The sequence below is a fragment of the Harmonia axyridis genome, chromosome 6 (assembly GCF_914767665.1).
Source record: "Harmonia axyridis chromosome 6, icHarAxyr1.1, whole genome shotgun sequence".
Classification (NCBI taxonomy): domain Eukaryota; kingdom Metazoa; phylum Arthropoda; class Insecta; order Coleoptera; family Coccinellidae; genus Harmonia; species Harmonia axyridis.
Window position 1 is genome coordinate 3,341,007 of NC_059506.1, and position 15,647 is coordinate 3,356,653.

The 15,647-nt window shown below is 33.8% G+C and overlaps 1 protein-coding gene across 1 annotated transcript; it reads right to left on the bottom strand.

The window, feature by feature from the left end:
• Positions 1–6,438: 6,438 nt before the first annotated feature.
• LOC123682092 (eukaryotic translation initiation factor 4E-binding protein) lies at positions 6,439–13,837 on the bottom strand. The gene is made up of 2 exons (XM_045620490.1): positions 13,531–13,837; positions 6,439–6,853 (listed from the first exon to the last, which is right to left on the bottom strand). The coding sequence occupies exons 1-2, from the start codon at positions 13,670–13,672 to the stop codon at positions 6,633–6,635; spliced, it is 363 nt and encodes a 120-aa protein (XP_045476446.1). The 5' UTR covers positions 13,673–13,837; the 3' UTR covers positions 6,439–6,632.
• Between the last annotated feature and the right edge of the window lie 1,810 nt (positions 13,838–15,647).

Consider the following 15,647-nt stretch of genomic DNA (forward strand, 5'->3'; position numbering starts at 1 on the left):
TTCTTTTATGGTTCAATAAATTTAACCTCAAAGAAAACCTATATCAGTATAGAAATATTTGAAAACTGTTCCAGCGGTAGTACTGCAGGGAATTTAGCAAAGAATAGTAGTCTGTGAATTTAGCGTCTTTGCCGGTCTTGTGAATTGAAACCACGTGGGCTTTCTTCCATTCCTTAGGTCATGTTGCCGTTTTCACTTCGCTTGACATTAAAGTGTTCTGGATTTTCTGAACAGTTGCAAAATCAAAAGCTTCCGTCGCTTCCTTTTTCAAGTCTGTCCTCACTTTGTGGTTGACGTTCTCGATATGGTCCGCATATAAATATATGCGTTAAATGTCAAGTATTGTAGATATCATATACATAATATATAAGAAATACTGTAAATTTAACTGTGCAAAACCCACGCGCAACTTTAGTTTTAGTGGGATTTCAATGTTTATTTACATCTCAACTATTCTTTTGTTATCTATGTAAAACATTTTTTTGGTGAATAAACTTATTATTATTATTGTTATAATTGGGGCTACATTGGCGGTCAAGTTTATCTGCGTAAGTTTTAGCCTTTTTTTCTGGACTGAATACCATTCCTTGTAGACCGTGAATCGGTGGAGTTATGGTTTCCTATCTGATCGCAGTGCTTTGGCTGTTCCCCAAACAATGTTATCTTCGTTGGAAAGGGAGATTAGTTTCTCTTCCCAGAAATCTTTACCGACCTTTTTGAAAACCTCATTTTGGCTCTATAGCGTTGAGTTGTTCAAACACTCGACGTTCTTTAGGGCTGAGCGTGTTCTAAGCTCCACGCCTCGCTCTGTGCTTCTCCCTGATAAGCTCCTTGGGACATCAATCGATTTTTTCTTTATAGGGAAAGAAGAAACTCGCGTTGAAGCGTTCAATGACGTTTTGATCTTCTTCGTTAACGAGTCGACAGCTGAGATTAGTACTTTGAGGTCAGATATAAACTTAATCGCACCCATATTTGGCATCATTTGTTTCTTGAAAACCTGCAAATGGGGCCATGAATTTTTTTTCGGTGGACCCTCTTCGAATTCGTCCCCTAGATAAACCAAATGAGGATTGTGATTGTAATTAAGCTAAGATGGGGCTGTAATCCGATGGACTAGTGGAATATTCTTCAACATTGCAATGTCCAATACATCTGGACTGGATGTCCTATCGGCCCGTAGGGAGTTGGCTCACAAAAATTTCTTGGCTGTTGTCCGCAAGATTGTTCAGGAATCTGCCACTTGGGTTGATGATTCTGCTATGCCATACTGTATTCTCAGCATTCAGATCTCCGGCTATCATGGTGTGCTCTGGTACCCATAGTACCAGTAAATCAAAATCTAGATCATACACCATTACGAAATGAAAAACGGAGCTGAATAAGTGTCTGAAAGTTAGCCGAAGCGTTCGAGATAATGGCTGTTTATGTATGCGCCCAGGAATGTTTCAAAATGAACCTCGAGGGGGCGCATATCTACACCACCACGGACAGCCAAAACCACGCTGAGATCCCTGGAATCGTGTTGTCAGGGGTCTTTGCTGACTTGGGAGTGCCGTAACACCATAAAGCAACTGGCCAGAGGAAATAAGGTGACTCTACTATGGGTATCAGGCCACTGTGGAGTTGAAGGAAATGAAAGAGCGGATGAACTTGCAAAAAGTGCATCAAGGTTAAGACCTGCTGGACCTGAGCCTTTCTGTGGGATAGGAAAAAAACAATATAAAGCTGCGGTCCAGCTATGGGAGTTGAACAGTAGGACAATCCACTGGACTAACACTCCTAGACTTGTTCAGACAAAGAAATTCGTGAAGATTTCACCAACTACGCCAAAAAGCTCCTGAAGCTGTCGCGAGCCGAGCTTTGGGTGATGGTGGGACTGCTGACGGGGCACTGTCGGTACAAACATCATTTGTACCGTATGGGAAAGTTAGCAGACGAGATTTGCAGGCTCTGTGGATCGGAAGCAGAAACAGCCGAACACTTGATATGCAAGTGTCCGGAGCTGGCTGGCCTAAGAACCATTCACATGGGTAAGCCGGTCCTGGATACCAGAAGAGGCACAGATTACGGATATCCGTAATCTGTGAGAAGAGGTAACGGTCAAGGCCCCTAAGGAGGTTGTCAATTTTATTAACGTCGTTGACGGCCTCCCTGGGTTTCTATTAATGAGTAGGGTAGTGAACAAAAGATCTGCGTGGTAGCAGTTCCCGGAAGGCTTACCGAACCAAAACGACCCCAGTTCGAATAATAATAGCCGAAGCGTTCTCAAGCCAATACTTACTGGTATTAACCTCATTCCTTCTGTCTATCAATTAATACTGAAATCGTTCCTCAAATACTCTTATTTATAAAAAAAGCCTATTTTTTCAACGACACCGTACTAATTTGAATGACAATTTATTTGTTTGGATTCCGAACACTGACAGGAGAACCAAAAATGGCGGTGTGTGACGTCACACTAATAAAGCGTGTTTGATGGGGTTACAGTTTGCTGATCGCCTTTCCATATTTCATCTGTGGTTTTTAAAAAAAAATAAAATTATTACGCTCCGCTTGTCAAAACATTCCCTGCAATAAAAATTTCCAAACCGCCTTTACTATAAACCCCCTGTATAATAAATAACACATAGCAGTCCAATCAATATAATATAAAGAAAATTCCATCATTATGTATTTCACAAAGATGAAAAACAACACTACCTTCGCTTTCGAATTATTTAGAAGTCGATGTTTACACATTCAATAACCAGTTATTGTTGAATGCCAAATATTTTCAGGAGAACTCATAAGTTTGTAATCCCAATTATTTTTTAAGCAATACTGAAACCTTACATGCCATACCGCCCTTTGTATCTTGTGGTGTGATAGGTAATCATTGTTTGATCGTATGTAAGTGTCACGTGGAAGTTGGATTTTTTAAATTTTTATGTATATGTATTTGTTTTGCTGTTTTATTTTATTCAAAAATCTTGGAAAAACTTGATGTAATATTATAGACACCTATATATATTAAAACATTTCATAATATTCTTCATTCTCTAGAATTTGTTTTTTTTACACGCGATTGCAAAATTAATTTTCATCATCAGAAGAAGAAAGTAATTTGAATCTGTATTATCATCGGAGCAGGTGATGTTTTTTTTTGGGGGTGTGGTTATGAGGGCTGTCATGGCCCCAATGGCGGATCCAGGATTTCTTCAAAGGGGGCGCATTGTACCGAATCCACATGAAAGTTGTGCTGAAGAAATTGTTCAAAATATTGAAGAGTATTTTATTTGGGTATTAGTGTTTTTGGTAGTTGTTGTGCCTAGGTATCAGTGGCGACGCTAGGGGGGCCCGCCCCCTTGAAATTTTTACTATAATATTTTTCAAGCTCATTCAAATGGTTTTGAATATATTTGTTTTGGATTCATCATATATGATTGCCGTGTCATCGGCAAATATTTTCAGTTTTGTTTGACTGTTTTTCGGAATGTTGTTGGTGTAGTAGTTAAAAAGAGTAGGGATAATAAGCCTCTCTGAGGACTCCTGCGGAAATTGTGTTTTTTTTGAGAAAGAGATTTTGGTTGGGGGGAGTGGCATTATTATTGTTCTCCCTGTATACTAATGAATAATTTTCTACTGTTTTTTCACACTTCTTATAACTTCGGAGATATGCCAACAGCAGGCTTTCAAAACCTCATACTGTATATGTGTGTGTATGAAAGTTTATAAAAAATACAGTCATGTACTTTTAGGAATGGAGCAGTATTCAATCTATTTGTTTTGAAAAGAAATAATGTTTGTATAATCCTATTGGTATTCGATTTATATTAATTATTCAATCATGTTAAAATTTTTCATATTTTTAGAAAAAAAAAACAATAAATCAAAATATTAATGGGGAACTTTCGGACTAAACAAATAGCTGTTGATTATAGAGATACAGTAAAGATAGTACGAGATTACCTAGAGCGTCATTGTTAAAAGTTTTAGTGACGCTGTGACAGTTTCATTGCATTTATAATTTCCTTGAGTACGAAAGTTTACCTTAATGGAGATTCAAAGCATTTAGAATCTTTATTCAGTCTTTTGAATTGAATCTATGAATTTTTATGTATTCAAAGTTGACTTCTATATCCAGTTCCTCATTGGAACACATTCCAGTACATATCTTTAATTCATATTGCTATACATCCAACAGTAGAAAATTTCAACACAATAATTATGGTCCATTATATCATTATGATAACATCAACAAATATTATTAATTGCATTCAACACTTATTTTTATCATTTTCTTATATTAACTAGATAAAACTATTATCTTAAGTTTGTTACACCAGACTTTATGCTCGTTTGCAGCTTGATTATCGATACCTTCAAAGGTAGCTTGAGAAATCATCAATAACCAGCATACAACACTTGGATTCGAAGGTAAAGTGCACTTATTATCAGAGAATATCAAAATGTTTATTGAACTTATAATAATCCATGTATAACAAATGATTTATATAATACAATATCATGTTTGGCTGTACAATTCGAAGTATCAATAATTATCTCTTACAAGTATTCACCATGATAAATTCAATTGATTGCATCATGAATCATCGAATGATGTTGCTCATTACAGATTCGACAGGTCAGAACACAAGTACAAGATTCTATGTCATGGCGGGCAAAACAATTCAAGCATAACTCTTTGTCTAATACAATGTTATATCTCATTTCAGGAGACATATTTCGAAACTCGTGACAGTATAAGATGAAATGATCTTCACAACAGCAGTCACATGGATATTTGGGATATTTCATTTTTTTGTGAGGAATAGGATCATCTAATTTTCGTTTAAAAGGTTTTCTTGTTGAAGATGTTTCTGAGAAAAGACTAGGATGATATTGAAACTCAAGGGATTTTGCTCTACATGTCAAGAAATTGAAGAGTTGTTCAAGAGTAGGATATTCGGAAGAATGTTCTAGGGTTCGTTCCCATTCTGCTCTAGTTACATGATCTAAATTGGTAGAGATATAATGTACTAGAATGCAATTCCAGTTGTTATGTGACTGACCTAGAGCATTAAGAGAATCAAGAGATTCGTTTACTGTAGCAACTAGATCAAACAAAGAGGAAGCATCGTTTTCAGGTATAGGTTTTAGAGAGAAGAGTTTGTCAAGCTCAGCATTTATGAGCAGATACCTGTTTTCACGATGGGTTGTGTCAAATGAATCATCCTGATCTGCGTTGGTATAATCCCAGCTTCTAGAGTTGTTCTCTACAACAATAAGTTTATCTTGTCTTGCAAATTCAATAATAAGAAGGCAGCAACCGGAATATATGTTTTCACCATCCAAAGCTTCTTTAGCTCTTATAGCAGATTCTATATCATTGAATTCAACCAAGGCTTTGAGATCATTTTTCTCAAAAATTACAATCCGTAGTACTTTCCCACTTGGTTTACATATGGCATATAGTGCATCTACAGTAATTTCATACACAGGATTCACTATAGTGAACAAAAGAATGTGATTTGGACGATTTGGTATATCATTTTCTTCTGTATTGTAGAGTCCATAATTTTCTCGGTGCATATAAGTATTAGGATTCATCCTCTGAGGATTCATCCATTTCCTTTGATCAGAAAAGTTTCTAAATAATGCCATTATGAATAGCAATTTGAAACTACGTAGAATAATAATGATGATAACCTAAAATAGCTTTCCAATTTTCCCGGCAAATCAATCATAGAATCTCATTATAAACGGATAAACAACAAACCTGTATAACACTAGTGTCAGAATGAATTATAATCACAGATAACAGAGTAGAAATTATAATTTTGCAAGTAGCGTAACAAAATGAAATTAGATGTATCCACAGATAACAGTGTAGAATGGATGTATCAAAGATTTTTTTTTCTTCTTCTTTCATCTTTTACAATGTGCTTCGCAGAACACCTGTTCACACAGTAAATATTTCGCGAAATAAATACGTCTGTAATTCTTTATGTTTATTTTAAATTAACATTATTATTATATTATTAAAAAACATTTTTGACGGTTTTCGACTCACTTTTAATTGGCCATATTCACCGTCGCCATATTGTTGTGCGACAATACCAACCACCCAGTGTTCCCAACGAAGAAATATTGAGTTTACTAGAAAAATACTCATAATTTATGCGCCTTTGGGGACCACATATATACCGTTATATAGCCTCCAAGAGAGTTGGCGCATAAATGAACGGACGCTCAAACTTTTAGGTCATATTTGACTTCTCAACAATATGTACTATAAGATATGTATTTTATTTTTCCGAGATTGTCAGTTAAAGTTTTTAAAGCGATTAAGTTCAATGATAACGAAACTTACTATTTTTAGGACATGTAGGTTGATTTCAATCATAATTTCTATCAACGAATAAATTCACTTGAGTAAATGGAGACTTATTCATATTTATGTTCATCATCATAATATATTTTTTCGATAATGGCAGTTTAATTAACAGTTCGAAAAGGAACAAAATTCATCAAGATTATTTGAACATAATCATAAGACTTAAAAAAATAAATACAACTATAATTTAAATTTAAAAATCAGCCTATATATAAGTATACAGTTTCATGCATTGTCATTCCACTTGATTTTGCTATAAGTCCATATCGAACTGATCTTCTTCTTCGTGCTTCGAGTCTTCCTTTTTGATTGGATTGCTTTTGATTGTCTTCTTTTTATTTGGACTGCTATTTTTTTTCTCATAGGGCGCTCCTTTTACTAAGGAACTAGGGATATCGTAGTTTGGGGGAGTTTTTGAGATCGGTGAATTCCTGAGATTCATCAAGACGGACTTCTCATATACAATTCTCGTTCCTGAAACATAAACATAGATTAGAATCTGTAAAAATTGGAGAAGAAATGTTGATTTGATAAAATATCCGCAGATTCTGTGGAAAATAAAAAGTGCTTCTATTTATTTTTCTCTATTTCAGTATCGAATGAGTTCATTACAGTTCTGAAAAAATGCTATAATGAACTCATTACAGCATCGTTTTCAGTTATATTTTTCGTTTTGTGGTTGTCTACATTGATTTCCGACCGTATCAGATTTCAAGACACGCCAATTGTCAATATAATATAATTTGGATATAGTGAAATTATTTGCAACATTATTCGCAATTTCTCTTGATTCTGGTGGTGTTATATCGATTTCGTCAGACATAATTCACGAATTTAATGCGTAATTAAAAATTATTTCAAAATTCGAAACATACGATTCAAATTCAAATTCCGTAACCTGTCAATTTTCGTAACAGTCACACCAACTGTCGAAATACAATACTAAAGTTACTAGGATGTTCAATCTGAATATTTCATTGAATTTCGACAATATTTCATAAAACTTGACTGTAATAGTGAAAATATCGTCTAATACTCGTAGCAGAAGGTAATTCCTGCCCATTCTGCAACTTGTTTTAGAATATACACTTTTGTACACCATTAACCTATAAGATACAGGTGTTTCTAATATGGAGGTAAAAACGAAAATTACAGTTTCCTCGGATCATTTGGAAAAAGATCCCATAAGTATAGGCTCACAAATGTTCTTTTTTCGAGATACAGGGTGTTAAAGTTTCATTTTTTCTAATAGCACCATCCATAAACAAGATATTCAACTTAAATTTGGCATAGATATATTCCAATTTAATGTTTTCATCATGTGATGCTAATTTTGAATGCAAATAATCTACAGGGTGATATATCTTCTGGAACAGTGCCCGCTTTGGTGTCTTTTAGTTTTGTAGTATCTGCTGCTGCTACCAATTTCGAGAAAAAAATTCAAACAGCTCTCTATAGTAATTCTCAGGAAAATCCAAATTATTTATAAAGATCCAGTTAGTAAGATGTGATGAAAAAATTTATTATAAGTTTTATTACTTATTTACCCAATCTGTAGCGGAGATTGATGATGTGGGTATAATCATCACAAAAAAGTAGGACTACAAGAAAAACCCTATACAGGGTGGCCACTTTTTCAATGGGATTGTATTGGTAACTTTTAAACCATAAGAGTTAGAAGGTCGGTCAAATGGAGAAAAAGTTGCATGCATAGAAGCTTTATCAAGCAGTTCAAACAAATCGAAATTATCAGGGCCGGTTATTGAGATATCATAAGAAAAGTAAATTCTGTCATTTTGATTTTTCTTTTTTCCCACTTTATTTAAAATATTATCGAAAAATGTTACAGGAATTTTCTATTCGACAGTAAATTGTTATCAATTTGACGTAATCAGATTTCGTGTCCAACGTTTCGTGCTCTCTGGGCCACCCTCAACTTCATTTTTTTCAATACGGACCTGTATATTTTATGACACTTTTCGAAATAACTTTTAACGCTGAATTCAACGATATATCATACGATGTCATTCAAAGTTGATTTTCTGGTGATTTTGACCCTTATCCAAATTTCTTTTGGTCGGATCTGTATTACATTTCGGTACCTTCAGTTTAATTAACAACATGCAATACATTTCGATGAGAAAATCAACTTACTCATCTTGAACTAAATGGAACATATCAGAATCAAATCAAGAAACAAGTAATAATTATTTACGTATTTCAATTCATAATAATTAAACGAATTATCATTTAATGAAAAAAAAATCGAATGATTATTCCAAAGTAAATGAAAATAAATGAATTAAGTGTTCGAAACCTAAAATGTCCACCATTTTGTAAAATGCACTTAACGGTTCTGGAACCCATACTTCTTATACATTTGCTTATTTCGTCTTCTTGAATACCTTCCAATACATTCTCAATCTTCTCGCGAGAAATCACTATTGTTGGATTTGTCATTTGTTCCATTGAAACAAATTACAGAATCTAACTTTATTTTGATATCATTACGATATAAGTTTTGCAAGGCTTGGTATTCAAATTTAAAATCATTGTATTCGCGTCTCTTGACTATTTTATTAACAGCAGTTTTTGATAAATTGCATTCACTACAGATCCGACCCAAAGAAAATTGGATAAGGGTCAAAATCACCTGAAAATCAACTTTGAATGACATTGTATGATATATCGTTAAATTCAGCGTTAAAAGTTATTTCGAAAAGTGTCATGAAATATACAGGTCCGTATTGAAAAAAATGAAGTTGAGGGTGGCCCAGAGAGCACGAAACGTTGGACACGAAATCTGATTACGTCAAATTGAGAACAATTTACTGTCGAATAGAAAATTCCTGTAACATTTTTTGATAATATTTGAAATAAAGTGGGAAAAAAATAAAAATCAAAATGACAGAATTTACTTTTCTTATGATATCTCAATAACCGGCCCTGATAATCTCGATTTGTTTGAACTGCTTGATAAAGCTTCTATGCATGCAACTTTTTTTCCATTTGACCGACCTTCTAACTCTTATGGTTTTAAAGTTACCAATACAATCCCATTGAAAAAGTGGCCTCCCTGTATATCTCGAAAACAAGAGGTTTGCGAGCCTTTGTTTATAGGACCTTTTTTCCTTGAAATTATCCAAGGAATCTCTCATTTTCCTTCGTACCTCCAAATGAGGAACACCCTGTATAGGTGGCGACAAGATGTTTCATTACAAGAAAAATCTTTGTGTATAATTATACACAAAGATAAATTCTAAATACCTTAAGGTATTTAGAATTTATTAAAAGAGAGAGGGAAAATGTTCTGTTTTGACTAACAAATATCAAGCATGAGATTTATTAAGATGATATTTTGATAGGAAATCTACTCTACAAACTTATTACTATCTTTGGAATTTCGAATATCAATAAAAGACATATTCGTTCAATATTACAATGTCCAGTGATCTGAGAAAATTTCATCTATGTAGAGGAAGAGTCAGTTTCAACAGCCGGGACATTTTTCATGTAGGTGTGAATTATTGCAAGCAAAAATTGATTAAACAAGCCAATATTAATAGAGGATAATTGAGAATATCGATTACGTAATATCCGAAGATAAAAAACTGCGCAGTTACGACATATGACCCTCCAAATTAACATTTTTATCGTTCACATGGTTTGATAAGGCATATCAGGGAAATAATCGCACAAAGGAGCTGCTATATGTTAATAAGATGGAAGGAAAGCAGGAAAACAAATTAGCTGTGCCAATTCCTCGATTTTGCATAAACAAATCGAACTTCCGCTAATAATAAAAGCCGGTATGATCATCTCTCAATTTAGGTTTTTCACGGTGAAAGCGGCAACGTCGAATTCCTCATTATGTATTTGTTTGTCTGGAGCCGTGAAGGTCAACTGGGCACAATAATAAATTCTACACGTGTGATCATAATACGGACGCACTTACATGCTGTTTGGTGAACCTAACGCGAAAATTCATAATTTGAAACGATTTCAAATATTGGTTAGAATATTGAGCGGCAATATTCAAACTTAATCTCCTATTTTGTTTGTGAATAAACTTTTTTTGTTTTATTAGGTAAATTTTATTCAAGGATTTCAAATATCTTGAAAAATGCGATTTAACTCTGTTGCGATATTTGAATAAGCGAGATGACAGCTGATCTAATCGAATGTTTATTTACATTGGGTTAGAATGTCGATCTATAAAAACTACTTGAATTAGGTACTCAATATGAAATTTGACTCAGATGCGAAAATAAAAGAGACCTTGGATTATTGAATTTTATCTAGACCTATCAATGAGAAGTTTTTACTAACTGCGCGATAGGTACTTTTAAAAGTTTTAAAGGCACTATATCAGATTATTCAGATTTAGTATCGACGTACCAGTAAGCATCGTTATTGCATCATTTCAATGTATTGTGAATATTTGGGAAATTGATATTCGCGCAATTCCTCCATTTTTGGTTATTATTTCTAATAATAAATTATTAAAATATAAAAAAATATTAATCTCCACTGAAAATTTTACAAATTAAATTTTTGAATTTGTTGATTCCAGACATCGATTAAAAAAAATCTGTTCGTCCGCCGTCTAGAGATTCTCTCGGAAACTATAAGTGCAATTTGCATGAAATTTGTGATTAAAGACGGTTGCTATATCGCATTGATCCTCCTAGCTCAAAAACACGATTCATGAATTTGGGAGGGAAACAATTAGGGAAACAAAATTTAAAAATACGTATTTCATATATTCAATAATGATCATGCAATTGGAAATATATGGTTTTCAATTTGTTCTTGACCGTCTGCAGAGGTTTGTTTATTAGTGAAAATAATGTTATTATGGTTGCAAAACTATAATCATGAGAGATAAAGATGAGGCGTGTACCTAATGCCTCATATTTTGATGATGAATTTGATATCCAATCTTGCAATTTTTTTACCGATAATAGCTTGAAATAAATCGAAATCAATGAAGGATCAACAGAATTCGAAATGGATCAAATTTCACAGAAGATTGTAAATAAAATGTGAAAGATTTTCTGTATTTTTTTGATTTATTATTGTTATTATAATTTATAATGATATATAATAATATGTTCCATTGTTAAAAGGAGATATACAGGGTGGCCATTTGAAAACGAAACAGACGAGATTACAGACGAAATAAAGTTTTTCGATAGAAATGCTCGGACAGGTCGATTTCTGTTTCGAGGGGGACAACTTAAGATGTAGGTTACGGACGCATAGCGCTTCAACCCTTGCTGCTACAACCCCCACCCCCAATTTTTGAATAGGGAAGATGGGGTGAGTGATACCTCAATTTAAAGGTATTTTTATACTGATTTCAGCACAGTAATTGTTTTTTCATTTTATGCATTAGTTCTCGAAATATTCATGCGTTAGTTAGTTAGGAAGGAAGCCACAGTCATGGTTGTTTTGAAGCTCAAAATGTCGATTACTACAAGTGCCATGAAAACACCACTTCATTTTCAAATACTTAGTTAAGAATATTTCGAGAACTAATGCATAAAATGAAAAAACATTTACTGTGCTGAAATCAGTGTAAAAATAGCTTTCAAATGAGGTATCACTCACCCCATCTTCCCTATTCAAAATTTGGGGGTGAGGGTTGTAGTAGCAAGGGTTGAAGCGCTATGCGTCCGTAACCTACATCTTAAGTTGTCCCCCTCGAAACAGAAATCGACCTGTCCGAGCATTTCTATCGAAAAACTTTATTTCGTCTGTAATCTCGTCTGTTTCGTTTTCAAATGGCCACCCTGTATTTTGTTGTATTTGGAAGTGAATGATACAGGGGTGTTTCTAAATAGGACGGAGGAAAATGAGAAATTCCTCGGATTATTTAAAGAAAAAAAGTGCAATAAACATGGGCGCGCAAACGCTTTATTTTTGAGATACAGGGCGCTTCTTGTAATCCTATTTTTTTGAGATGATTATTATACCAGTTAATCGAATCTTTATTAATTTTTGGCAACAGATTGGTTAAATAAAAGTATCAAAATTTATGATTAATTTATTCATCACAGCGAACCAACTGGATCTTTATAATAATTTGGATTACTAGAGAATTGTTTGAAATTTTTTTTCACGAAATCGGTAAAACATCAGATACGACAAAACTACAAGAAACCAAAAAGTGTAATACTGGACCAAAGTTTCTTTTTACAATTTTCTAAACTATACCAGTGGTTCACCAAAAAAAAAAAACCTGGAGGAAAGAGCGGACACTGTTCCAGAAAAAAAATATCACCCTGTAGATGTGCATTCAAAATAAGCATATCACATGATGAAAACTTCGAATTGAAATATCTATGCCAAATTTAAGTTAAATCTCGAGTGAAGGAAAGATATTATGAGAAAAAACTTGAAAAAAATTAAACTTTAACACCCTGTATCTCGAAAACAAAGCGTTTGTGAGCCTATGTTCATCTATAGGACTTTTTTCCTTTTAAAACGATCCAGGGTATCTGTCATTTTGGTTTATACCTACTTCCAATTTAGGAACACCCTGTATGTTGTTCAATTTGTTCTTGGCCGTTTCCAGAGGTTTGTTTATTATTGAAAATAATTAAATTATGATTGCGAAACTACTATCATCATGAGAGATAAAGATGCGGTTTAATATCTATTTGATGATGAATTTGATATCCAATCTTTAAATATTTTAATACCGATTGTAGCTTGAAATATAAATAGAAATCAATAAAGAATCGACAGCATTCAAACTGGATCAAATTTCACAAAAGAATGTAAATAAAATGTAAAATCTCTGTAATTCTAATGATTTTCTGTGTATGATTTGGGCAATCATAGAATTTATTAGATGACAATATTTCACTGTTAGAATGGATATACATGGAGATACATATTCGTTTTATTTGAAAGTGAATGATATAAATATGCCTTTAGGTACAGGTTGAAAGTAGATAGAAGCAAACTTAATAAACTTTGAAACTTTCGCGCAAAAACAAAATAGTTATTATTAGAATTAATTTGAAAACCATAGAATTTACGGCCGCGATATATTCTCGTATGAATTTGATTGTACGCTCTAAATGTAAATACCTAACCACACATTATCACATTTTAATATTTTCATTTGATGTTTTACTCACCTCCAGGGGTTGTTGAATAAATGGTACCTCCTGGAGTAGACGAATAATAACTGGGCAGCTCTGACGGATCGTTAATGAACACTTTCCTTGTGGGAATAGCTTGACTGGCAGTAGCCTTTCTGGCCATTGGTGAAGCGGACATATCGAGAAATGCAAAAATCGTATAACGAATTGAAATTCTGTTCGGCTTATATCTGAATAGAACTCAATCTGAATCAACAGCTTTAACCGCACGCTTATATACGATAAATTAATGGCTCGCGGAAACTGCGTTTGAATTTTCTGCACATAATGTGGCCGGGAGATGTTGCCAGATTTGCTTGGATTTCTCTCGTATCACTCATCTCTATCGACTGAACTAAAATATTTCTGTTCTCGTTTTTAAATTGCTTCATAGTAGATTCTACCTCTAGACACACGATATAATATGCAAAATTATCACATATCAAATAAATTTTGAGTGAAACCCGCCTGTTAAAAGCACTGTAAAAGTTTTGAACATGAGGTGAAAAATGTGCTTTTGCTATTTTGAATTTTTAAAAACAGGGTGCTCCTAATTTGGAGGTTCAAAGAAAAATGAGAGATTCCTTGGATAATTTTAAGGGAAAAAAGTGCTGTAAACATCCTGTACATGCTTTCTTTTTGAGATACAGGGTGTTTTTTACAGTACTATTTCTTTGTGATGGTTATATATACCAGTTTATCGAATCTTTATTAATCTTCACTACTGATTGGGTAAATTAGTACCAAAACTGACAACATCTAGTAATTTGTCATTTACGTTTGTACCTCCAATTTAGGAACGCCTGGTTTTGATCAATTTATTAGCGGCGCATGGTTATAAAAACGATGGCAACGCCTTGTTATTCATCATTTAGCTCCACGTGGGGCTTTCACTTGTTCAAAACATTACTCACATCTCACGCCACCAAACAAAAATTGCAAAAAATAAACGTTGTTTACAATTTTGAGAACAATGATGTAATATTCATTGAAAAAATGCTATTTCAAGCACATTCATAAATTGTTGTTTGTTCCATATGAATGATAGGTTTTAAAAAAGTTTGTATAACTTATTTTTGTCGGACATGAAGTTATCTATTCAATTCGAAATTTTTACCCACAACAATTCAAATATGTTGTCAACCATAACTAACTACCAGGAAAATATTTTGTGGAAAAACCCGAAAGGAGAGAACTTTCAAAGCAAAAAGGATAGTTCCAAATCTAATTAGATTGGAACGAGAGTTTGAACTCCGTTTAGGGAACCACTCTAAGCAATACAATGACAACTATATCCGGAAACACAATTATAATCCAAGATCTGTATGGAATGTTGTCAAAAGTAATACCAATCTGTTGAAGAAAAAAATTACATGTAAAAATAATATCCCCGCCAATAAATTCAACCAATTTTTCATTGATGCACCCAAAGAGATCATCACGAATATACCACCATCTAGAAAGTCATCAGCGGAATTCATGAATAATTACTGTAGTTCAATAGGGTCCAAATTACATGATATACGGTTTAAGTTCTCCCTTGTATCTGAGGCTTTGGTTAGAGATATCATTTCAAAACTAAATAATAAGAGTAGTCGAGACTATTATGGATTCAATACCAAAATACTGAAGAGTCTTGTGAATGAATTAATTGGTCCACTTACCAAATTGATCAATTTATGCTTGAAAAATAACATCTTCCCGAAAATACTTAAGGTAGCAAGAGTTGTTCCTGTTCATAAAAAGGGTTCAGTGCAGTTGGTCAACAACTATAGACCAATATCGATTGTACCATTATTCTCGAAAGTCTTGGAAAAGGTTATGCAGCTGCAGTTAACCTCATATTTTGAGAACAATTGCCTCTTTAATAGCTCCCAATTCGGTTTCAGAGGCGGCCTCTCTACAACTGCTGCCATAACAGAGCTTATGAAAATAATTAATGAAGGTTATAGTGATGGTTTATACGTGGGTGGACTTTTCTGTGACTTGAGCAAGGCTTTTGATTGCGTGTCTACAGAGCATCTTATTTATAAATTACAGAGGTATCGGTTCGATCAGGGTGCAATTGACCTTTTGGGCTCCTATCTGTCTGATAGGGTGCAGTGTGTTGATCT